The sequence below is a fragment of the Dipteris shenzhenensis genome, chromosome 3 (assembly GCF_047967505.1).
Source record: "Dipteris shenzhenensis isolate YYH24624 ecotype China chromosome 3, Dip_SZ_1.0, whole genome shotgun sequence".
In the NCBI taxonomy this organism is placed as follows: Eukaryota; Viridiplantae; Streptophyta; class Polypodiopsida; order Gleicheniales; family Dipteridaceae; genus Dipteris; species Dipteris shenzhenensis.
Window position 1 is genome coordinate 39,996,437 of NC_141598.1, and position 26,604 is coordinate 40,023,040.

Below are 26,604 nucleotides of genomic sequence, written 5' to 3' on the forward strand. Positions count from 1 at the left end.
TCAGATGCCATGGGAAGCTGTCCATGTATGCCCAAGTGGCCTGCGTGATGAAAAAGATGGGATCCTGTCTAGAGAACTCATAGGCCAAGTGATGTCCCGGCTCAATGCTGCACCAACAAACGGCTCCCCAAGTGATCGGTCCTAGCTCGGTTATAGCCCTAGCTAAGATCCCCATGATTCCCTTCCAAACCGTCTGCACATGCGTGCAGCTCCAAGGCAATGCTTCAGGGACTCCTCCTCCTGAAAACACATCTGGCAATGCCCCTCCTGCCCCATCTGTCTCAGCCAGCTGCCAACTAGAAGCCCCTTGTGTTGTGCCACCATCCAAAGGAAGTAGGAGATCTTCCTCGGACGCCAGCTAGCCCAAAGAGTCTTCCAGAAAGTGTGAAGAAAGACCAAGGATATCCCCTGGGCATACCACCTATGTGCCTGTGTGGGTAGCCCACGCTGGAGAGCCCCAAGAGCACGCCGACCCGTGCGTGCACTGTAAGAAAAGAAGGGGGTAGGATTCTCTGAGGTCTCTGATGGTGGCCAACGCCACTCCCCTGGGTCCCACTCCACCTCTGACAAGGAACGGCCCTCCCATATCCAGAGTCTCCAATCCTGGTCCTGCATAATCAGGGGGTCTACATGCCAAGTCTTCCCTTGCAGCCCTACAATGCGAAGGCGCTGCCAGGGAAGCTGGGGGTCGATCACGGCCTCTCTACTCTGTAGGCGACTGTCATCAGTGATGGAGAAGAAGTGTACCGAAGAGTCCGAGAAGAGGCCTGCCACCACCAAAGGGATGCCTCGTGGAGTGAACTGTCCTAGCCACCTCTCATCTCCCGGGAAGAGCTGTCCGGTGCCTACGGGAATCCTCCAACATGCAGGGATGGTAGCATCAATCTCCGCTCGCCGAGCCTGGATCCCACGTGCCATACCTACTACTGCTGCCAGCTCGCCTGGGCTCATCTGATTGTAGACATCCCTCCAAACCCGGAACGAGCGCGCGGGCCCACACGCCCAGAGCGCCCAAGGGATATGGGATCTCTCTCCAAGCTGACGACCTGTATCATCTGTCACCTAGCTGCTCTAGATCAAGGGCTATCTGTCTGTCTCCTCTCGGCAGCTAGGGGGAACCTGGGAAAGGCTGTGTCGCAACTTCCTCCAGACCGAAATAAGGCTACGGAGGAAGGGGGAACGGGGCTGAGTCAAAGGAGCTGAAGTGAAGATCCATCGGATAGAAGGCTTCCAAACACCCCCTCTCTAGGGAGTACACCCACTGAGACCATGCTGTAGCAAGAGCTTCCACGTCTATCCTCCTGGGGCCAGACCGCGGATGACTAGCTTGCCAAGAAGTGCCTGACTCTGCAGCTCTGGATCTATGATGCCGAGGCCGCCCTCTGCCTGGGGGAGAATGACCGTCTGCCAGGCGACCCTAGCTCTGGTGGTGCCGGAACCGTCTGAACCAGACCATAGGAAGTTCCGCACCAGTCTCCTCAGCTGGGCTACACAAGACCTCAAGAAACACCAGCAAGAGGCCACATACCAAGCAGTGGCAAGAAGGACCTGGTTGACCACAAGGGCCCTGCCTGCCAAGGAAAGCCGAGCCGTGCTCCAGAAAGCAAGCTTCCGTCGTATGGAGGCTAGGACCGACAAGAACTGCTGAGCCGGTGTGATGTCCAGGCCTACCTGGAATCCCAAGTAACGTGTCGTCTATCCTCTAGGGATCCAGCGAAACCCCAGGAAAATACCCCACTGTGAGCTGGCTCCCGGATCCGTAAGAAAACCAACTGACTTATGCCAGTTGATTTTCGCCCAAGCCGCAAGGCAAAAAATCTCTAGGGACAGTCTCACTCGCTCCAGTGACTCGACATCATCCTGCACATATAAGGCTGTGTCGTCTGCATACTTGGAGTCCAGCAGCTTGGCATACTCTCGAATAGGGAGACGCATCCCGCGAAGACAGTGGTACGAGCTCGAAGGAAGTGTGTCATGGCCACCGCAAAAAATAGGAAGAGGTAAGGCGCTAATGGACAGCCCTGATGCACCAAGCGCTCGAGTGTGAATCTCTCCCCCATCCTGCCGCTAATGATAACCCGACTGGAGGCCGATCTGTAAAGGCTAGCAATACCTCTGATCCACTCGTCCGGGAAACCGAACCGAGCGAGTGTACCTTCCAAAAAGGACCAGTCTACCCTGTCCTACGCCTTCTCAAAGTCGAGAAGGAGTATGGCAAGGTGCTGGCCACTGTGCTGGGTCCATTCCGTCGCCTCTGAGAAAGTGAAGATGTTGTCCAAGATGCTGTGATCTTGGACAAAACCAGTCTGGGTGTCATGAATCAAGTCGTGTAGCAGGGGGCGGATAACTGATGATCATCTTGGCGAGGATTTTGTAGGCGGTCGGGAGGAGGGTGATTGGGCGCCCCTGTCTGATCTCCTGGCGGTCCCCCCCTTTGGGAATGAGGCAAATCAGGCCTGTCGCAAGGCTCTCTGGCATCTGCCCACTGGAGAAGACGTGCTGGAAGGCTGCGAGCAAGGGCCGGTGGATCTGCTCCCAAAAGGTGGTGAAGAAAGCTCTAGAGAGGCCATCCTCACCTGGGCATTTCTGCCCATCAATAGCACTCACCGCATCCTGCATCTCCGCAACAATGAAAGGTGTGAGAAGGGTGTTGCTCATGCTGGGCTGCACGAGTCTCGGTGTAGATCTACACACCTCCTCCCTGCAAATGCGGCCACGAGGGTCTGGGGGCTCCTGCTGGAATAATGATCTGTAGAAGTCTGTCGCCAAGTCCCGGACCTCATCTGGATCTGTCCTGACACTACCATCCTGTGCCCTAAGAGAACGGAGCTGTTCCCCTGCTGACCTCTGTCCATGAGTCCTAAAGAACTCTCTGCACATCCTGTCGCCTTTCCTAGCCCAGAAGGACTTGGAAGCATGAAATGAAAACTCGGAGCGACGCTGGGTGATCTCCTCTAGCATGGCTCGGCGGGCCCGAACCTCCTGCTGTCTGAGCTCCTCAGAGCCTGGAGAAGACTGCTGCATCCTCTGAATCGAGGCGAGATCACGTCTGAGACCCCTCTCCCGCGCCCAACACCGCTGTCTGGACCTGGATCGCCTCCTATTGGCAAATGCGGCTAGACTCAGCAAGTGCCTGAGCTACCTATGCTGCCATATCCCTGGTAGGGTCCCACTCCTGCTCCCAAAGGTCCACTATCCTGCTGTGAACTGCTGCTCTGGTGTAGATGGAATTTGGGATCCGGCAAGAACGTGGAGGTGAGGACTGAGAGGCCGAGTCCAGGACTAGGATACTGGGACATGGTCTGAAAGTGTCGTCCCTGGAACCACTCCTGACTCTCCTCCTCTGCCAAGCGCCAATCACTAAGATAGAAACGGTCCAACTGCTCCAGGAGTCTGCCTCCCTCCCTCCTGTAACCCCAAGAGAAGTCCAGACTCCCACGCCATCTGCGAAAGAAAGGCTCCCTCCAACTGTCCCGACCTCCCACTGCAAAGAGGAAGGAGTCCCAATCTGCCTGCTCTGCCTGAGCTATACCGAGGAACTCTGGGCCCCTTCCCTGCTGATCCTCTAAGGTCTCAAGGTTGTTGAAGTCCCCTCCTACAATCCAAGAGTCCCCATCTCTGGCAACAGGTCTGTCAAGGATCTCCAAAAAACGGATCTACGTCTAAGATCAGTCGGGGCGTAGATATTGAGGATGCCGATGTGGGATCCCTCAATATGTAGGCCCACCCAAAGCGCACGTCCTGGGATCAAAGTGCCAAAACCAAACACATGCTGAACTAGAGAAGCGTCGATGGAGGTACAGACACCCCCGCTTCTCCCCTGCTCGCCAATCAAAGGTTCCCAGTAGGTGTGGGAGCGTCCTGAGAGGACCTTCCCACAAATACTGGTCTGTGAAGCCGAAAGCTTGTGTTCCTGTAGTAGGAGCACATCTACCTTTCCCACTAAAGCTGGCTGGAGCTCCTGTCTGAGCACCATCTTCCTGGGGCCACAGGTGCCTGATGAGTGGAACCTGTTAACGTTCCAAGAGATAATGCGTAAACTCATGAGGAGGGAAGGTGGGCCACAAACAGCTGTCTGCTTGCGGTCGAAGTCGAAGTGGTCGGAGGATGTCCTGTGTGGAGACGAAGGCGCTTCTGTGAAGGTTTCGAAGGAGAGGTCGGATCATCGGACCCATCCTCTAAAACCTTCAGCAGAGGGGAAAGGCCCTTCGTCCCGTGATGGTAAGCTCTCTCTAACCAGCTCGACGCCTCTGCCAAGGAAATGCTGTAGAAGCCCGCATCCTCTGAAGTCCTCCAGGGGCGAAGCCCTTCCGCGTAGGCCCACTCCAGCAGTGGTCTAATAATGACCACGAGTCGGAAACGTTTGGCGCTGTGGTGCCAATGCAGACGAACATCACCCTCCTGCCACTGCTGCTGAAGAAGCTCCGCTGCTCTGCTACCAATCCAGTCCTGCACCTGCTCCTGGGTCTGGTCTCGTATCGTCTCCCAAACATTTTCATTCGTCCATTGCTCATTCCCTTCACTGGAGATAGTGAAGGAATAGCTAGGACCATCGTGCGGAGCCAAAATGGACACCTTACCCTACGCCCCCTTGCGGAGGAAAAAGATGCTGATGTCTAGGCATGCGGGAAAGGAGCCAATACCCGCTGCATCCAAGTAGTCCCAAGGACCTGCTCGGTAAAACTCCAATGGAAGAGCTCTAGGAGCAGCCCTTGGGCTTGGGGATGAAGATGAGGAGTTTGAACCGGAGGGAGGGGTGCGGGCCACCTGTGGGGAAGGGCCTATCCCCGCCGTCGGGCCCGGAGGGATAGACGAGGGTGAGGTCTGTGCTGGCTTCGGGGCTGCAGGTGGCGCAGGTGGAGGGGGGGATTCCTTCTGTATCATGCTCGAGGAAGAGAGTGGTGCGGAAACCACTGGTGCGGGGGGGGATCCTGGAGGGGGTGGGGGTCGGAGAATCGAGGAGGAGGGGGGAGGGGGGGGAGGGCGGGATGAGGGATGAGGGGGAGGCTGGCTGACCTTCTCCTTTCCCTTCTCCTTCCCCTTACCGGGCTGCTGATGAGTAGGGATCATCTGAGGGGGCTCTTGCTGTGGCTGGGAAGGTTTTTTGGGGCCTGCTTTGTTGCCCTTCCGTTTTCGTTTGACTTCCGTCCAGCCTTCCCCTTCAGGAGGGGATGTCGCTGACTGGAGCGGAGTATCCTGAGTTGCCTGAACGAGGGTCTTCTGAGGTTCTGTACCAGTGAAGCGAGGACATGAGCGAGCCTGGTGCCCGAAGCCGTGGCATCTCAGACACTGGTTTGAGCGACCAGTGACCAGAATGCGCTATGTCACCACCTGTGTCTGTCTCTATCTCGAACTCCGAGGGGATGCTCTGTGGATCAAGGACTGCCACTTTGACACGTGGCACCCCTTGGGCTACCGCCACATCAATGTAGGTGTCCTGCATAGGCCAACCAAAGTGCGCCCCCAAGTCCTTGATGATCGGGCGAAGCTCGGTTGCGAGACCTGGGAAGATAAGGGTAACTGGGTGTCGAGGAATACGAAAGCGGGCATCGAAGTCCGCTACACTGAATCCCCTGTACCAAGGGACCATGAGGATGATCTTCCCACACACAGAAGTAGGGGATCGCCTGACCATGTCGCTCGCAGCCTGTGCTGAGGAGAGCTTAAGCCAGAAAATGCCACGTCCCATGAGTGCAACCTCCTCAATGTGACTGTCCTCGAGGTAGAGGGTGGACTGCAACCAGTCCCTGATGTCTGCTCGTGAAGGGGAGTAGCCAATGACCCTCCCATAAATTGATGTCTGGGAGAAGTCCGTGGCGGCCTGCTTCACCAAGGAGACCTGGTGCTCTGTCAATGTGACGTGATAGGCTGATGGAGGGGGGGGGTCTGTCTGGGCCACCGATTCCGGGCACGTAGCCGCCATATCGCTTGACTAACTGCGAACTCCCGAGGTGGGGAAGGGGAAGGAAAAGGAAGGGGAGAGAAATGGGGAAGCGGGGGAAAAAGGAGGAGAAAGAGAGGGGGAGGTGAGGTGAGCGGAGCGGAGCGAGGCGGGGGGGTGAGGTGAGGTGGGCAGAGCGGAGCGGTGCGAGGCGGGGTGAGGTGAGGTGAGTGGAGCGGAGGGAGGCAGGGTGAGGTGGGTGGAGTGGAGATGGGGTGACGTGAGGTGAGTGGAGAGGGGGTGAGGTGAGCGGAGGTACTTTAAGGGCATTCTCAAAGCGAGAAATCCCTTCCATACTTGTCATCAGGACAGCCATTTTGTCCTCGTCATCCGGGCAACACTTCAAATTGAAGAGTTGTTGAACTAAAGATTGAATTTTTGCTATATGCACACTCAAAGTATCAGACTCTTCCATTTTCAACTTATAAAATTGCATTTTCAGAAATACCTTGGAGTTGGTGATCTTATTACCAAGTATATTCTTAAGGCGTGCCCAAATCTCCTTTGCCTTGTGGACTTGAAGTCGATGTGATGAATCAATAAATCATCTAAGCAAAGCCCGATGATTGCGATGGCCCTCGAATTGTGTTGCTTCCAAATCTTTCGTGTTTGAAGCTCCGTTGATGCCTCAAGTGCTTCATCATCTTCGATGGCATCCCAAACATTCTCCTTCATGATGAGAAGTTGCACTTTTGTTTGCCATGAGGGAAATCCATCCCCCTTGAATTTTTCCACAAGGAGAGAGTTGGTGGAAAGCGAACCCATAAAGTTGGCAACTAGGAGAGAGAAGAGTGATGGATAGAATCAAGGGCACAAGCGAGCTGAGGGAGAAATTGAGGGTTGGAGAAGAAATGGGAGAAATGGCGGGCAAAAGGGAAAAAAATTGACGGGCACAATGGAGATGTAGGAGAGGAGGAAATGGTGGGCTGAATACGGGCACCAGCTTGTGGGCACCAGCTCCAAGAGAATGTCAGGCAGAAGGAGCAAATGGCAAGCTAGGGCAGAGGTCAACGATGAAGAGGATGGACAGCTCCACGTTGAGCTCGCTGCATCATGCTTGGGCTGTCAAATCATTGAGCTCTAGAACAAAATTCGCACGCAGAAACAAATTTCGTCACTTCTTGCAAGGGCTATAACTTTTCATAGAAAACTCAGATTGCAATTATGTAAAAACGAAATTTGTAGTACTCAAGGTCCTCTACAACTTTGCTGAAGACAGAAAGCTGTGTTCTGCTTCTAGATCCGGATAGAAGCATCACATCGTCCGCAGGTCATAGAAAGATGTAGCTGAAGAAAGGAGAAGAGAGGTAACAGATCATGGCGTGGAGAAGAGAGCTCTAGATAAAATTGGAGAAGCCATTCCTCCAAGGGGAATGAGGGAGAGAGGCTTCAATGTCCTCAATCTCTTACCTCAACCTCTTGGAAGATAGTCTAGCTCTGATACCATATGAAGATGCAAGACATGGAATGGAATGGAAAGGAAAAGCAAGACTAGGAGAGCATAATGGAAATGAAATAATGCGAGAAAGAAATATACAACCAAGCAAAGTACTTACATGATCAAGAAAGGCATGAGGCTTGATAAAATGACAATGAAAGTACAATGCCTTTATAGGATAGGCACACACACTCTAAGTGTTAAATGTATATGGGACAAGTCTCATTGTGACACATGGCACTCTAGGATATAAAGTAGTACAGTACTACTCTAGAACACACTAAAAGTCACTCAAATTAACTCCATTTCCTAACAGCTAACCCAAGCTAGCTTAACCCAAAGACTAATTATAGGTGACCTAAACTAACTAGTTAGGATTAATCTAAAATTTTAGGTACCATTGATGCGACAAGAATGGGGAGAACGGCGGGCTTGGTGAGAGCGGAAATGAGTCGTCAACGCTCCCACTTAAGATCACGCACATACATACTTTATGCCAAAGTCGTCGCCAGTAGCCAGGATAAAGTTCAATGGAATGGTTGCAAGAAATCCTTGTTCGAGAAGTACAATTTAAATACTGGGATAAGTGGTGGTACATCGATGGTGACGAGGCAAAAGGGACAAGGCATTCCAACTTCGCACGTAGAGCAATAGCTACTAGAACAGATCAAAAATTGGGATGGAAGTGCAAGCTATTAGAATCACAAAGCAATGAGGTATCACACAGCCATCCCATATCTAGTTGTGTGATAGGTAGACGTAAATGCACATCGAGCAACAACTGCAAGTAGGCGTGGACGTGGACGTGGACACGCTAATTTCAATCCCACGACACATCTTTTGCACGATGCTCCATCATTAGTAGCTTTGAACCCTTTGTCCCAAGGATTAAATCCTATCCGGCTAAACATGGTGTGGAATTTCTTTGGGTCTAGCCATGGCAAGGGGGAACATGATAAATGTGGTGTTGTTAATTAAGTTCTTATAGAAACCAATTAATATGCCCTAAGAAAAGTTGCAGAATGCCCATGATGCTGTAATATAGCTTGTGGGTAACCTCTCTACAGGGGTGCAATCAACATATATAAACAAAGGCTCGACAACAGTTTAGTGCATAGAGTGTTCCATGAAGTGAAAGTGGACGAATTGCAAAGGAGAAACATACAGGATTGTGAGACCATCAAAGAAACACACGGTTTGCACAGCATATGAGGCTTCTCAAACAACCACCTTTCACTTAAAACGAGAAAGCTTTCTTGTTTTTGCAGTGTGTGCATCACAAGGGACCATGACAATTGTGAGGACATTGCAATTGTGAAGTGATGGCAATTATGTTGTCATGTATTCCCTCTATGTAGGGATGGCTTAAGAGAGAGAAAAATAAGACACCACACATCTAGGTCCATTCTTTTCTCCCCACAGTTTGCATTATTTGCTTTTGATTCAATATGAGAGAGAGAGAGAGAGAGAGAGAGAGAGAGAGAGAATGACGGAGGACGCTGTGGATCGAATCTAAATGACATAGGGCATAGTTTCTCTGCGTTTGACGTTGGTGAACCATAGCTACACGACAACACTCATTTGCTATTGGACCTCTCCTTTAGCTACGCCAAGGAAGGCCTGCCTTTATCTATGTTTGGTCACTATGACATTCAAGATGAATTGTGAAAGGGGGAGAGAAAGGAAGCCAAAGTGCCAAAAGTGTGCCTCTTATACCAATGTAGAAAAGGGTTCGGGGCAGATTTAGAGAAGGGTGTAGAACTAGTAGAAGGGAAGAGAGAGGAAGGAGAAAGAGGGAAGAGAGAAAAAGGAAAGGGGTAGGAGAGAGAGGGAGTAGGAGATATGGTATGATATGATTGTATTAAAGTCTTCCCCTTCAGGATCTATGGGATTGGTGATCTCTATCAACAAATAGTGATCTTTTTACATCCAGTGAAAGAAAATAATATAGACTTGCTATTGTAGCTAGTACTTGTTGAGCTAGCTTGTGTGCTAGTCCATGTACCCTGTTGTGGTGTTCCAAAACTCCTTTTAGATAGCTTCATAGCTTTGTATCTTTGTAGAGAGAGAGAGAGGAAGAGATGGGAGTAAGGGGGCAGAGGGAGAGAGTGTGGAGGAGCATATGAGGAGGAAAGAGGACAGTAGGATAAGATAAGATGTCACATCAAAAGGTGAGTACATGAGTGGTGGATTTGGACTTATATAGTCCCCTCACCAATCCCCCCTAGCTATCACTAGAGTACTCCTACATTAGTCCCTTTTTCCCCTTCATTACACTCCCTTTGCATGGGAAATGTCCCGGGTTGGTACACAAGCAAAAAGGACAAAGCTAAGTCTAAGTGTCACAAAGTCTGGCTGAAGCTTGAATTCAATGCCTAAAAGCTAGATGCTACATGGCACACACAGATATAAAAGTTTACAATCAAGAAAATTGTTGTAGAGTTAAAGGCAAAGAGGAAATGTCATCAGCTGCAATAGAGATCCAGGAACTCTCAGAATAAGAGTAGAAAAATAGTATGCCATCTTTGCTGTTGCCCTTTCTCTGTGAAGCATTGTTGCTTTCCACATGATCCTTGGGACACAGTTTAGTTAAAGTACGAGCTCGCCGCTCACCATATCTAGGATCTCATTTATTTGAAGTCAGGTGCAGCAACCAAACAAGGGAAATGTAGCACCTAACTTTCAGGCAAGACCAGAAAATTCACCAAAGCTTTTAGATATGGCCCACCAGTCATACATACAAAGAGGAAATCCTCCTCCTTGTTCAAAAATCTTTACTGGAAGTAATCCGAGATGCATTTTATACAATTATAACCAACATATTAGGCAGACAAAGAATTAAATGTACTCCTCTGAACAAAGGTGGTGTGCATTAGGAGACCTCTTCTATAGTGCTACCAGACCCTGATGCAAATATGAGGGCTGCATCTGGAAGAGCTCCAAGTATTGGAAGAAGAAGCCCACCTATCAGACCTGGGTTCAACACCTGTAAAAAATACTATAAAATCAAAGACATTTCTTCAATTGCTTCTACTAGAAGAGACGTGCCACACCCGATATCCTGTTATCTTTGCTTGAGATGCTTTCAATTACTGGCACTATGTGAAGGCTGATGACAGAAATCAGCAAATAACTTGTAATGTGATGCAAGACTGAAGGTCATAGAGAGAAACTGTGCACACCATTACCATTCTTATCCATGCAAAGACCAAGAAATCACTAACGACATCAAATTTACAAACTTTGATTCAGAGTTCAATCTTCCATACCTCAAGTAGAAGCTCACTTCCCTCTGAGATTAGCTTGGCTGCCATCAGAAGAAGGTAGCCGTAAACAAACATTAGGAACAGATTTCCTGTGAGAGTGTTGGAGCATGGGAAAATTCCATAGCTTTCTTTGCATATAGCTACATTTTCAGAAATAGTGACGATCACCATATTCTCTGACGGAACCAAATCTAGGATTGGGGAGCTCCATGTATCTACAGCCATGGCTGTATGAGAATCACCAGTTCTTGGTACTGCTAGTACTGGAGGGTGGTTTGGCACCTCATTGGTGAAGCCATTAAGTCTGTTGTCAGCTACTTCCATATTGAAAAGATCCAAAGTCATAGAGGGTCTTGGTATCTCTTCTGCCAATGCTGGATCTCCCTTCAAAGACAATGCCGCAGAGTGCAAGAAAAACAAATAACCAAGGAGAATGCAAAAATTTGAAAGTCTTTGAGACACAGACTGACACCATCCTCGTGAAAAAATGCTTTTCAACAGTCGCTGAAAGCCCTGTGCTGTTCCAAGCTTTATGCAAGATAGCTTCAGAGTCAAGTTAGATCTAAACCACATGCCCTCTTTGATATTTCCGCCCTTCCAACTGCCTTGGTTTGCCTTATACAATCTTATCTCCAAGTAAGGAAAGAAAAGGCACAGGCCCCTCTGTCTTTCCTGCTTTTGTTCATGTTCCTGGATTTTCAATAAATGAGAAACCGATAATAGCATCCAAAGACATCTATAGATCTGCACATTATCTTTCAAAGTTATGATGTTTTTCTATGAAACACAAATTAGAAAATAAAAAAGTGCATCATGAAGATTATAAAATTGTGAAGTCTGAAATGCGAAAACAAGTGAAAAAGTTTGCTCCCCAACTTCTGCAGACCATATAATAACAAAGCTAGTATTTCATCTTGAACTAAAACTCAAGTGCAAAGGAATCAACCATTGAGCATTCCCAGTCCCATAAGAAACCATCCTCTCCTCCATGCAAGGATTTCCATGGAGGCACATATCTGAAATTACCCTTCAGAGATTCATTGCAATCATGTTATCAGAGGGGATCAAATGCAATGTGACGACAACATGTCATGGCTGTTGTTGCATAAAGCACAACACACTTTGGAGCAAGTGATCTGGAGGACATCCTTTCTTTTCCATGGTAGGGTATGAGGTGGCATAAGAACTAGCTCAATAATGTTATATGCACACCTGCATGCCCTTTTGAAGCACCTCCTCTTGCTGTAGGATTAAGTTTGTAAAAAGTTCTCTCCAGGCTGATGAGGGTGATACCTATGACTCACCATGTCATACTTGATCTGCTGAATATTAAGGAATGTCATACTCACCAATCTTTATAGTGCATCTGGGATGCTCACAAAGGCTTTATATCACAACACAAGCATTGTTGCAGCAATTTGTGTGATAGTAGACCCTGCACATGGAGCTCATGGAACACATTTAAAGAAAGATCTAAAGCACCGAAGAATGTTGCATTTCCTTTGGGATTTTAGAAATGTGTACCTTTATAAGACTTTAATATAGCATTGTTGCAGCAATTTGTGTGATAGTATAATGGAATACATTTAAAGAAAGATCTAAAGCACCGAAGAATGTTGCATTCCCTTTAGGATTTTATAAATGTGTACCTTTATAAGACTTTTATATATCCAACCTTACAAATTGAGAATTTTGGAAAGTGAAGATAACAAAAAAAAAAAAAAGAGAGAAAGAAAGAAAGTCTATTAACGTCCACTGGAGACCAAAAGGTCTATGGGACAGCAAGAAACCCTCTAGTACATCTGCTTTAGGGAGGGCACATGGCAGCTCCCAAGGAGTGCAAAAAGCCACCCCCATTATTTAGAATACCTACATGATAGTCTGGAAGAGTAAATAGCCATACATTAGTTTAAGACTGAGAGTCTTTTGGTTTTGATTTGAACTCTCTGATTAGTGCTACGCCTTCATGGTAAACTGCCCATTTTCCATCCTTTCTGGCAGCCCTGACTTTAGCTAATTCAGTTTCCTTAATCTTAAGTTGAGCTTGTATAAGCTCCTCTGCTATCCATACTTTGGTGCCCTTCAACTTGTAAGATTGTCGAAGAAGCTTAATCTGCATATCTTTTGACTTCAGTGTTAGGGTAGCATGACCTTTATAGTGCAAAATAGAAGCTGGCTTGGAGTCGTCATCATCCTATTCATCACCATCCACCCATTCAATGTTGGGCAAGCTTGCTTTGATCTTTGTCAAGATTTCACTATATGTGTCCTCCTCTTTGTACCAATCTTCTGAGAGTCCCCCTATTCTAATCTTCAGCGCATTACCACATCTAGCTTCGTGTTCTTTAATCTCTGCTTGAATATCTGACTTACATGCTTTGGTGTCCACTTCCACAATCACTTCCTTCTTAGCAGCTTGTACTTCAGTGTGAACAAGATCTTTGACTGTAGAGACTAGCTGCGGGGTAGGGGGGGAATCCTTACAAGATTTTACAGCCTCATCAATTACTGCCTGCTTACCAGGCCCTTCTAGAATGTGAAGTCGAGCCTTTAGTTCTGCCAGTTCCAATCGTAGCTCTCTCATTGCCTGCTGCAGATAAAAGATCTGATCCTGTTGCCCAAGGATGGGTCGCTTTGAGCCTTCTTGTTGGTAATTCCATGCATATGGAGAGGGTGTCATGGCTGCAACTGTAGAGTACCGAGTCTTGATGGATGTTGAAGGAGTTGAGGGAGTTGAGGGGGACTTGGAGGAGAGGGTAGGCCAGTAGTCCATAGTTGGCTGTCTGTTTGAACCCCCTAGCTTAACCTAATCCCGGGTTGGGTTGGGGGTTTAGCCCAACTCGGGGTTAGGGTTAGTTAGCTGCTTCTAACGGGTATAGAGGGAGAGGTACGAATGGAGAGGTACTGACGAATGGAGAGGTACGAAGGGAGAGGTACGAATGGAGAGGGTTAGGGTTAGTTAGCTGCTTCTAACGGGTACGGAGAGAGAGAGAGATTAACGTCCACGGGAGGCCTCGCGGGCCTATGGGACCAAGTGCAAAGTACACCAAAAGGGAAAAACTCATACAAGCCACAAAGGGCTGGAGCAAAGAGCGTGCTAAGGCCCTTGCTGAGTACTATGCTGAAATAAAGAGAGCTCGGTAGCTCAAGCAAAATCAAGTACAAAACATATCATATCATGTGCTATCTGGAGCAAGCTGAGAGCTGGAGCTGGAACTTAGAATCTGAAACCCGGCATTGTGGTGGCTTGTCTATGAGCGGTGAAAATGTCTCGGATCTGTGTCTATCTGGCTGTCTCATGCTGTGGTGGTGGAGGGGGGTGTGGTCTCCTTGATCTTTGAACCCGTTGAGCTATGTTAAGAGTGACCCTCATCTCGGGTGGTCCCCTTTGAAGAGAGAGAAGGAAGCAGGAAAGGTTTATAAACATTTACCAAAGGTCGAAAAAGTCAATGAGACAAAAAAACTGAAAACATCACGAGGGTACACCCTAGTTGGGGGAACTAGAGATGTCTAGACATCCACCTCTAATAGGCAGCTCATGAATCTAGGAAAAAAAGAAAAAAATCCATATGTTGAGAAGTTCTTCCTGCCATATCATGTGTCATGTGTCAATCCTCAATAGCTTGATCTCCTCGTGTGGATGCAACAAGAAAAGAAAGAACGAAAGATGTACTAAAGTCCGCAGGAGGCCTCACGGGCCTATGGGACAAAGTACGGCAAATGGAAAGAAACTCATACAAGCCACAAAGAGCTGAAGCAAAGGGCGCACTAGAGCCCCACTAAAAGTTTTGGTGTCTCTCGAACATATCCAAGGGGATAAAGCACAATACCCTTTGCAGCAAGTTGTATGGATGCATCCTTTCTTTTCCATGATAGGGTATGAGGTGGCATAAGAACTAGCTCAATGGTGTCATATGCACACTTGCATGCCCTTGTAAAGCAACCCCCCTTGCTGTAAAATTAAGTTTGTAAAAGTTCACTTATCAATTAGATGAGGGTGACAACTATCACTCACTATGTCATGCTCGATTTGTTGAATATTAAGGAATTGCATACTTTATAGTACATCTGGGATGCTCACAAAAGCTCTACATCACAGCACAAGCATTGTTGCCACAATTTGTGTGATGCTATATCCTGCCTATGGAGCTAATGGAACACATTTGAAGTAATATATAAAGAACCAAAGAAAGCTGCATTCCCTTTAGGATTTTATCAATGCATACCTTTATAAGACTTGAATATATCCAATCTTACAAAGATAGAATTTTGAAGATTGAAGATAAAAAAGAAAGGACAAAGAAAGAGAGAAAATAAAGAAAGAAAGGTTCATAAACGCTTGCAGGCCAAAAAAGCCTATGAGACCCAAAATTGGAACTAGAGGTGTCTAGGCATCCACCTCTAATAGGCAAATGATGAATCTAGGAAAAACAAGGAAAATTTCCATGTGTCGTGAGTTCTTCCTGACATATCATGTGTCATGTGTCATGTGTCAATCCACAATTGCTTGAGCTTCTTGTGTGGGTGCACAAGGGCCCCACTAGGACTTTTGGTGTCTCTGGAACCCCATGGGGAGTCCCTGTGGGTGCAACGACCTCTCCACTGAGAGTCTCGTGTCTCTCGAATGTATCCAAGATTTGCTATTGGCATCTGCAACCCCTCATTGAGAGGTGTACTCATGGGCGACATTGACATTGAGATACAACGATGATGGTGCCATGGATGAGGTGGGTTCTCGCATGCCTTGTATCCAACCTCTTGCTGACCTACATATTCAAAATCAAAATTGCAATCCGGGTGCCCCCAATTCACTTCTCCTCCTTTGAAGAAGTCTGTGACCTGCTCTTGTTAGGGACCTTGTCCCATAGCGAGCCTCATGACTCTAGGTATAAGTTGAGTGACCTCATGTACAAAAAGTCTGGCACATCTTTGATCGGGTAGTCAATGTCATATTTGTGTAACCATGAGTGAAAGATAGTGGTATCACCCTTTAATTTTGCTAAGGCATCATATCAAAACCTACTCTCATGTGCGAAGTAGCATGAGCTGCTGCTCCTCCCCGTGAGCTACTGCCCCCCCTCTCCCTCTCTCAGCCAGCCCCCTCTCCCTCTCCCTCTCCCTCACTGCCCCCCCTCTCCCCCCTTCACTGCTCCTCCTCTCCCTCCCCTCTCGCCAGCCCCCTCTCCCTCCTCCCTCACCCTCCCTCTCCCCTTCCTCCTCCCCGCCCTCCCTCTCTCCCCCCCGCTGCCCCCTACCTTTCCCTCCTTGCTGCCCCTACCTCTCCCCCACCCGTCAGCCCCCCCGCCCCCCTTCTCCTCCCCCGCCCCCTCCCCCGTCATCCCTCTCCCCCCCCCCACTGCCCCCTTCTCCTCCACCCTCCCTCTCCCCCGCCAGCCCCCCCGGCCCCCGCCCCCCTCCCTCGCCCTCCCTCTCCCCCCCCGCTGCTCTCCCCCTCCCCCATCCTTTCCTCTCCCCCGCCCTCCCTTTCCCTCCCTCCTAATCCGCCCTCCTTTCCTCTCCCCCTCCCCCTCCTTCCTCTCCCCCGCCCTCCCTTTCCCTCCCTCCTATCCCCCCCCCCCAAAAAAAAAAAAAAGGAGAGTTTATTTTTTTTAATAAAAAAAACCTTCTCCCTCTCCCTCCCCGCCCCCTTCCTTCCTAACTCAGCTCCCCACGCCTCCCCCTCAGCCTACCTCCGTCTCCCCCTTCAGTCTATCCTCTCCTTCCCTTCCCCTCTCTCCTACCCTCTCTTTCTCCTTCCTGCGCCCGCGTTCAGGGCGTCCTGGGCGGTAGTTTCACGGACAGAGCTTTTTTAGTGTTGGAATCGGCCTTTTCACATCGATTGGCGAATGGATCCCCATTCAGCCAATCTCCGTCCACCTCCACCGGCCGCGAGAACCATCATTTTTTCAGAAGATGAGTTGCAGCAGCTCAAGAAAGATGTGGAATTAGAGGGCTCCACATCACTTTTCGCCCGCATCTTTGGGTCACACCCTTCTAGATCACAGGCTAGAGATTGGATGCTGGCGGCGTTACCAGGAGACCTTGCCCCACACCTTAGGGATATTCGACTTTTGGGACGTGGATTCTTCCAAGTGGTTTTCGACTCCCACGAGTCCACAACCCTTGCTCTCAAAGCTAATCCCCTGGTTTTGGGTTCGAGGAGGATCTTTCTTTTACCCTACACCTTGGGCTTCGATCCGGTCGAGGAGGACAGGCAGGTCACATCATTGTTCATTAGATTTCCTGGTCTTCCTCAGGTCTACCATTGACTGCTTGCCACTATCGGAGCCACATTCGGAGTGGTCACTGAGATCCCCTCTCTTCCTGGCATGCCTTCTTCCTCGACAGAGGTAGTCAGTGCAGACGGGGTGCCTCGTGTTAGGGTCATTGTCTCTGACCCTAACATCTCAGATGACCACATTATGCTTCAGCGTCCAGATGGCTCTCTCTTTCGACAGAGAGTCGAGATTTCAGGTAGACAGGACCAGTGCAGGATTTGCAGGACCCTTGGGCACTTTGCTAGAGACTGTCCAAGGAAGAGAAAAAGACCCAAGAGGTCTCTTGGTGCGGCTCCTTCACGTACTACCACGACTGCACCTCCCCAGCACCCTGTACCACGCACTCTAGGACCACCAAGAGCAACAGGGTGCCCTGCTTCGCGCACCCCAGGACCACCAGGGGCAGCAAGGTGCCCAATGCCTGCAGCACACCTAGTACCACGATGGAGAGCTATCAGAGCGGCTCCCTTACCTCAGGAGGAGACTTTTGATCTTGTTCAGACAAACGTTTTCCAGACTCCAGAGGTGGATCTTGCTGCAGCCCCAGATCAGCTACCTAAGTCTGGCACTGATTGCTCTAAGCTGGATATCAGCAATCTGGTGCTATTGATATCCTTTTTATCCAGGAACACAAGCCGGATGCCAGTGATTGCTCTATGTCTAGCAAACTGCTTTCAGGACATACCTTCTGGTCGCCTGCTATGGGCACAAGGGGAGGTACTTGCATTTCGGTCTCTCTTTCTATTCTCCCCTTGGTTGTTGGTCATGGTATTATCTCCCCTTCTAGAGCTCAATGGATCATTATTTTGATTGGAGGGCGTAAGATTGGTCTTCTCAATCTTTATGCTCCCAACAACAGAGGAGAGCGGATCTCCTTTTGGAAGGAGTTACTCTCTTGGGCCCCCATTGCAGATTCTTGGATCATTGGTGGCGACTTCAACATGGTTGAGTTGCCTTCAGACAAAAAGGGAGGCAGACAGGGTGGAATTCATTCTTTGGAGAGGGCAGCCTGGGATGCCTTCCTCTTCACACCCTAGATCATTTTCCAGTGGTGTTGCAGATTCTTGAGCCTCATCGGAGAGGACGCTCTGCCAGTGTCAGGATTCCGGATGCTTTTTATGCAGAGGAGAGCCTCACGGAGGATATTTTACAGATTTGGGTTTCCACATACAGGGTGGAGCTGTCCACCCATCTCAGGTAGCTGTAACCTTATCCGGAATTAGTGACTATTATCATACAGTCGCTGATTCTAGGAGACGTGAGATTCCCAGATGTGAGATTGGTATACGCCAACAGTTAGCGTCCCTTCAGAGGGAAGAGCAGAAGAGGCCCACACATGCTTGGATTCAGGACCGCCTTGCTGCAACAAGGGCTCATTTGCAGACATTGTTGGATCAGAGAGCAGAATATGCCTTTCATGCACGGGAATCCTTTTGGATTCAGATGGGTGGCAGGGTCAACAAACACTTTTTCTCTACTCATGGGCCCAGACATAGTAGAGATAGTGTTTCGCAGCTTGTTGACTCGAACGGGGTGTTACAGTTAGATCCTGATGCTGTCATGCGTGTAGCTTCGACTTTTTTGCATCCCTTCTTACTGCAGATCCAGGCACACAGGCCATTGATGATGCCAGAGAGGTTATTTGGTAGTGTATCCCTGTATTGGTGAAGGATGAGATGTATGTTGCTCTGGATGCACCTTTCACCAATGCAGAATTCAAGACTGCATTACTTGCCCTTCACAAGGGCAAGTGCCCAGGTTCAGATGGCCTTACCCCCTCCTTTTTTATTACTTTTTGGGAGCAGATTGGTGATCACATTACATCAGCCCTGCATGGCGTGTGGGACTCTGGTGAGATGCCGGACTCACTTACAGATGGTCTCATTCATCTCATCCCAAAGGGGGGTAATAGGAATCTTGTGTCTCAATGGAGACCCATCACTCTATTGGGCACTTTTTACAAGATTCTGGCGAAAGCCATCAGTCTGCAGCTACAGGTTTTTCTTCCAGATTTGATTCAGGACACGCAGACAGGGTTTGTGCATGGTAGAAGTATTTTTGATAATATTTTCTCATTTTGGGAGGCCTCAGAATGGGCCATGCAGAGCCGCCAGAGATTGGCCATTCTACTCTTGGACTTTGAAAAAGCTTACGACAGAGTAGACTGGAATTTTTTAGAGGGTACTCTATCTCGCTTTGGTTTTTCAGATGCATGGATTAGAGGAGTATCCTCTCTCTACAGATCAGCCCATAGCTAGTTGCTCATTGGGGGGGTAAGAGGGCACAGGTTTCAGATTTCCAGATCAGTCCGCCAGGGATGTCAGTCCGCCAGGGATGTCCTCTTGCCCCGTTTCTTTTTCTGTTTGTGGCGGAAGCTATGAGTATCTACATTAGATCTCAAGCTAATATTTATGGCTTGAGGCTTCCTATCCGGCGGGAAGAAGAGCTCCTGGATAGTGAGTTGGCAGATGACACGGCTGTTTTTTTGGATGCCTCCCCCAGGACACTCACTTCCTTCCGGACAGCCTTGGATTTGTTTTGCACGGCTGCAGGTGCACACATTAATTGGCATAAATCCAGTGGTTTTTGGATTTGTGAGGATGACACCCCAGATTGGGGTAATGATATTGGCTTCACTTGGGTACAGAGGGGCGTCTCCGTTAGATATTTGGGCTGCCAGGTTGGGGTGGGCATCTCTCCTTCACAACAGTTTGCTCCGGTGTTGGAAAGCATCAGAAGAAAGCTCCTTTTCTGGAGCTCAGCCAAACTTGACTTGGCCTCTAGGGTGGTGGTGGTTAACTAGGTTCTTCTAGCCACAGCATGGTTTGTATGCTCTTGTTGGTGCCACTCTAGGGATTATATCACTCAGCTTAGGAGGCCTGTACGAAACTTTTTATGGAGTGGTCTAGATGGCACAACTGATGTTATAGCCAGGGTGGCTTGGGAGACCTTGATTCTTCCTACAAGAGAAGGGGGTTTAAATATCATCGACCCAGATCTACAGTGCAGAGCTTTACAAGTTCGTTGTGAGAGGGGTTATGCCAGGGCAAGAGCCTTGGAAGGATTTTTTTATCAGATGCATACAGTCTTGCACGCCCACTTCAGGAGAGGATTGGACACACAGTACTAGATGGGTTTTCACCACAGCCCACCTCAGGTCTCCCTCTTCCCCTCTTATGGTTGCTATCCTGAAAGCATGGGCCAGCTTCAGGAGAACTCTTCGCAGGATTCCCCCATCCACCAATGAAGAGATTGAAAGGCAGCCTATCATGTGGAATGACAGGATTTTGGATGAGCTTGGCAGACCACTTGGAGCTTCTCCTTACATGCAGTGGCCAAGATGGGAGAGGGGCCCTGCATCTACAGTGGGAGCATGGAAAGCCTTCAGGAAGCTTCCTGCAGACCGGCAGGCCCAGATGGTTCTTAATCTCAGAGGAAGTGCAGGGAGAGTCCAACAGATTGATGCAGCCTTGCCCTTGGATTGGGTGGACACAGATTGGGAGTTCCTTTACAGGTGATTGCTTTTCTTGACACACATGAGGATGCCTTAGTTTTTGTTGTTTCTTCGGGGGGCAGGCTGTCCAGATCCACAGACGATATCTTGCTGGAGGTACCGTTTCAGCTAGTCAGGATAGTGGGCTTCATGGAGCATGGCTCTCTTTCACAGTGATACTTGGATCCTGACCCGCTTCTCCTCGCCCTTGGCTCATGGAGGCTATGGCTCTATGGAGGTGTCCCAATTAAGTTTTTGCAGTGGGACCCTGGGGAAATGGAATGGATAGATGAAGGGCACCGAGAGAAGGGCATCCCCTTCTTTCGTTACACGGTCAGTAATGCCAGGAAATTCTAGCTCAGCTGTAGGGGTTGGAGGCCCACCAGAGCTCATCATTGGGAGAACTTTCAGAATCCTGCTGACTTGCACAAATTTTTTTGGCAGAGACTCTGGAAATCCCACCGGAACAGAAAAATCAGTCTCTTCTTTTGGCTTTCTATTCATGGTGGGATAGCAGTAAACCATTGGAGATCCAGGTTCGGAGCTCTGACCCTTCTTGCCCTCGCTGCCTTTCTGCTTTGGAGACAATACAGCACTGCCTTTGGGATTGCAGACAGGCGAGAATCATATGGAAGGGGATTGCAAGACTTTTCAGCACTTTTGTTCGCCTACCTTTCTATATGACCTAGGGATCAGTAGCTTGGCTTACTCTTTCAGGGCCCCAGGTATTTTTTGAGAGACTTGATTCCTCTTGGGCTCTTCACATCCGACGAAACCTTGTGGAGTCGTGCTCTCTAGAGGATGTTCCGGCCACTCCTTTCAGGGCTGCTCACTCCTCGGTCGACTCTCCATGGGAGATCCTAGCTAGCATTGCAGCATGGCACATTTGGAGAGCCAGATGCACTGAGGCTTTGGAGGGTTCTCAGGTTCACCCTTCTCAGATCTTGGCCAGTATTTGGACAGATACGATACACACTCTGATGGCCATTTGGGCGACCATGCAGGGATCATCTCGAGCAGCCTCCTCCAGGAGAGTTACTTTTCTCAGAGATTGGAGAGACTCTCCCTTCTTTGCTGAGACTTCTACAGGGTTGAGATGGCATTTTCAGCCTCAGTCTTGGTTTCTTTCTACCTCATTCCTATGAGGTGTTTTTTATTACATGCTTAGCATGGTGTATTTCCGCACAGAGCTTGCTCTAACGGGTTTCTTTCTTACTTAATAGAAGTCTCTTTTTTGGGGAAAGAAAAAAAAGACCTATTCTCTCCTTTGAGACTCTTACAGGGTTGAGGTGACACTTTCAGCCTCAGCCTTGGTTGTTTTCCACCTCATTTTGAGGGGGTTTATTTATCCTCATGGTTTCATGATGTATTCCGCTTTGAGCTTGCTCTCGCGGGTTTTTTCTTTTACTTAATAGAAGTCTCTTTCTTGAAAAAAAAAAAAAAACCTACTCTCTCTCTCTACCTCACATGTATTACAAAGAGAGTAGAGTTGCAGGTCTCTATGGTATTATGTCACCTACAATCTCACTTGTGACTTGGAATATGTGGGACAAGGTCCTTATCTAACGCATGGTGAGAGAGGTGAATATATAGATTGTTTCCTAAACAAGGTCATTTTGGTTGCAAGTGGCTACAGGTGGGATGCCAAGTTTCTGTGGATGTAAACCTGCCTTAGGTAGTCTCGAATGACCATATGGACCTCCTACTTATTAGATGCAGCAACGGGGCATCAAATCAGTAGAGCTGTGGGGATAGCTGATCCATTAACATGCCTTGACGATTGGAACCATCTTGAGACCCATGTGTATACTAGTCAATTCCTTCACATGCAACTTGCATAGATGATGAGAGAGTTATCAAGGTAGTATTTATTTGCCCATGTCCATCATGCCCTTCTGCTTGACTCGGTCTAAGCATATCCTGATCTAGACAGACTCCCTCAAGAGGGGGTTTTACTCTATGGACTTGCCAACATATTGTCGTGTAGAGTGCATCTCTTCTTCCAAATCATGCTAGAGAGCATCTCGAAGGTGTGGTCAATTGTAAACGACCCGGTACCCTACCAGAGGAGCTGCTTCTAGAAACCTGGTGGGAGGTGTCTTCAAGCAGAAGATTGAGGTTTCAAGTTTACCAAGGCAATGCCTACGTTGCAAGTAGATGAGCCACCTAGTCGAGGCATACCCACACCTCGCAAGCCGTCCCTCCTCTCGTCCCTAGGGCCCTTCTAACCATCAACATGGGGGCAAGACCTGCCCCCAAGCTAGTCAAGTGCCATAGCCTAAGTGAAGGGGATTTCCACCCTTTATGCAAGCAATTCCAGCCAAGTCCTCAAGGGGCATTAACAAGGAAGGCCTTGCCCCTCTGCCGTTCAGTGCAACAGAGTTACCCGCTAGCCCCTTTCCTATTTCTTTTCATGGTAGAGGCACTGGAACAGGCCTGCAGTACACTAAAGGGTAGTAAACTGTAACTAACTTAGCATCCACTCTATTCACACCCACATTGGATCATTTCCAGCCACTTCCATAAAGTAAACATCACTTAGAACAGCTGAAAGGAAGGCTAGAGTGCCCCTGCTCAAAAAACCACATGCAAGAGATGCAGGCAGATTGGCCCCAAATGCTTTGGTGCCCCTTTTGGTATTTATTTGTTCCTCTGACAATGGAAAAATGCTTTTACAACAAGGGTCCGCTCCCTTGCACTCTGCTTCACTAGCAAATCCATTGTCTAAGCCAATTCCTGGCTTCAAACTGCATCCAATCCCTAGTGCACACTAGAACCCATCTGCCAAGGCAAGGCTTAGGCATTTTCCCTCTATTTGTGTCCACAGCAAAGCTGTCCAGGCATTCCACAAGGCATCCATCTGGCTACACAAGCTTTGGCAGTCCCACAAGCCAATGTCCAGCCTCTCAAGGTGACATTGCCATAACACAGAGATCAAAGCACACAAGTGACCTCAAAATAGGAGGAAAATCAACACACTGCTCCTCTAGCACCAATCTAGGCACACCCTGTATGACTGGGTGTCTATCCACAGCTTGAACGGCCTAGGGGGAACTTCCAACAACAAAAGAGCAACAACAAGCTTCCAAAAATTACAAAATGAAAATCAAATGAGGGAAGAATGACCATACCCACTGTCCTTGGAAGAGGGGCGACCTCTACCCTCACACCTATCCCCTGTCCAGGCCCCCAACGGTGCACAACGCCCCTCAATCACGAGCAAATGAAGAAGGATTCACCTCCAAAGGGCGGCAAATGAAAGCCAAGGCTAGTAGAAGAAAGCCAAGCCATGGGCAGCTAGGAGAGGGAAACATACAAAGCTTTGGAACTAGAGAGAGAGAGAGAGCAGGCACATCACGGGCTGGAGAGGAGAAGCGTTCAGCCAGCAATGAGTGTCGGAATGCGTGCCTGTTTAAGGGGAGGGGTTCCTATCCTTCCAGAGGTGTTACTGGAGGCCAAAGGCCACTGGCGTGAGAAGCATGAGTGTTGCAATGCTCTAATGCAATGGATCGCACAGAGTGCACCGTGCAGTGGTGTGCGAGTGTCGTATGCTATACTGCAGTGAACAATGACGTACAAGTGCACTATGCTAAATGACAATCACCGGCGAACTCCACAACATAAGCAGAATAAGAAAATCTCGTCCTATACTGGTGAACAATCCCCATATTGGGAAGAGACAAGAGAGATGAGAAAGTGACCAAGTTGGCCAAAGTGGGGTTCACCTAATCTCTAGTTGGGGAGTGATCCTTGCGAAAGGATCTAAGGTTGGGCGGTGTCCTTGTGGTGCTTGCAAGTAGCTCGTAGTGGATTGCATAGTTTCCATAGGTTAGCCTACTTTGTCTGCTTCCTTCCTGGATGTGTCTGAGAATTGCAATTTCATTTTTTGGTTTTGCATCAAGGATGTGGAATTTGAGTTTGATTGTGCTGCTACTTCACAGCAGGAGTAGACTTGTGCATGCTCCTTCTAGCATGTGAAATCATGAGTAGTTTTCAAGGATTATCACGCTGTCATTTTTTGTTTTGCTTTGTTAGGGCAGAAGCTTGTTGGTTGAGGGTAGACAGATACAAGCTCAGTTCATGACCCCTGATGACAGTCAGGCTCTGTGATGACGATGCCATCGTTACTTCTCCTATGTAACAGCCCCCCAGCCGCCATCATTCACCCGCTCCGTAAATAGAAAAGTCGACAATGTATGGTGACGGTGATTCTATCTGAATTGTTCCCTGGCTGCTTCTTTTTCCTCTGTTCTTGTCAAAAAAGGTTGTAAGCTAAGATACAAAGGAAATAGAGCCACTGAAAAGAAGATATAGCATAGAGCTTATACACAACCATTAAGGTCGGATCCAAAAATGTTCTGGAAAGAGGGTACATATTGAGAATGTTTGCTCGCATGGAACCAAAACTGAAAATACTTACTTTTGTATCTGGTAAGTAAAATGAAATATAAGAAATGTAATGAAGCAGACACTAAGTTGTGCTGCTCCTCATCATCACCACTCTCCATTGTGTCCAAGATACTCTGTAGATGCTCGTGTTTGTCTTTGTAGCAGAAATATACTTGCTTGTACTGTAAGTCTTGGCATGAAGAGTATTGCCCTCCATCCTTGGAACAGCTGTGCCATTTCTAGCACAGTGCGTTTGCCTTTCAGATCTGTCACCTATCGCAGATGGTTCTCATGCAGATGGAAAATGTGGTCACGTGTTTACTGAAATTTCGGAATGTCAACCTATAGTGCACCCCGTGCTGTTCCAAACTCACCTTGTTCTCCTGCATGAGAGCTTTTTTAGACCCAATTGGTTTTGTATGCTACTCGTTGAGCCTTTTTATTTGCTGCAGTAAATCTTGTGGACTGCAGCTTGCTGCTCATCTTGCTGTAAACTGTCCATGGCCTCTTGAAGGGATTCTTTACATTTAATCCATGCACCTTCTATACCATCCTTTTTTTTTGCGTTTTTGTCTTTTGTTCTGTAAGCTCCCGCACATGTGTTTGCACCAGTTGGAACTTGGTACCTAATTGGACAAAACTGTCATCCCATCAATCAATGTACTAGGTGCAACGCTTGTTTTGCCCAAGCAAAGGCAACGGAGAAGCGCACCCAATCAAAGAGATTGCCAATCTTGAGCAAGAGAGTCGAGGTAAATGCAAGAGGAATCCAGATGTGGAAAGGTGAAGTAAGTTGCAAGTGCCTGCTGATGTAAGGGGTATGTAAACATCTTGTCGAGATCTCATCCTCCACATCAGCCCAAGTGCACTGTGTCTGCATGAAGGCAGTAGTCAGTGTGCTCCTCTACCTGACAAATGGGACACAATGGGGAATCAAGTCTCAAACCCCAAAAAGGTGATAGGATGTCATTCCAGTGCATAGGAGCGTAATCTTGCTTTTTATGGTAGTGTGCCACCATAAAAATTCATTTCAGACTTTTTGTGTTAATGTTTCAAAACAAAGCATGGATCTCTGATTAGTAAGTGGAATCGTAACTTGGGGTGCTGTCCCATTTTTAGCACCTACATTTGGCTGGCCAATAGACAAACCAGCCACTGCATCTCCTTCTAGGGTGACCTGTGTGTCTATATCCTTCACCTAATTTGGAGCTGTAGAATGTGTCACAGTTTGAGATGCTGCCCACGTGTCAAATTGTCTGATATCAAGATTCAGGACCATGTTCATCATGGGAGGGTCCTGAAATGTATCTGCACCATATTCCTCGCCATAGTGTGTGTCAGTCATGCCTCAGACATGTACCATCTCCATTCTTGGAAGAGCCACTACACTGGAAACCCCTGAAGCAGACTTTGGGAGGTCCACCTACGTAAAATGTAAAGGACTTGCCTAATGTGTGGTAGCTGCCCATGCTCCCTCTACCATGATAGGAATTGCACCTGGTGCCTCTGCAATGGTGGTGACTGCAGTGATGGCCCCTAGAGATTGTGATAGGAAAGATGTGCAACCTGTGGAGAGGAACGATGAGGAGGCATATAGGTGACAATGGTGAGCAGAGGAATGGGGACGAGAAGGGGAGATTATGTAACTCCATGAAGAGGCTGTGAGGCGGTGAACATGGAGACGGAATGTGAAGAAGGGGGAGGATGCAACAAAATAACAGAGATCGCTGCAAGAGGGGGTGGGGACAAATGCAAGAGGGAGGCAAAGGGTGGGATGCCATAATGGATGGAGGAGAAAC

General features: G+C 48.4%; 1 protein-coding gene across 1 annotated transcript in view; it reads right to left on the reverse strand.

Moving 5' to 3' along the window:
• The window catches only part of LOC147903798 (sodium/calcium exchanger NCL1-like), a 110,141-nt gene that overhangs the window by 42,740 nt on the left and 40,797 nt on the right, over positions 1 to 26,604 (reverse strand). Inside the window, exons 3-4 of the mRNA XM_087372295.1 lie at positions 10,649 to 11,389; positions 10,261 to 10,365 (exon numbers count right to left, since the gene is read on the reverse strand). Of these exons, the coding sequence (XP_087228421.1) occupies positions 10,261 to 10,365; positions 10,649 to 11,389 (846 nt within the window). The remainder of the gene's footprint in view (positions 1 to 10,260; positions 10,366 to 10,648; positions 11,390 to 26,604) is intronic.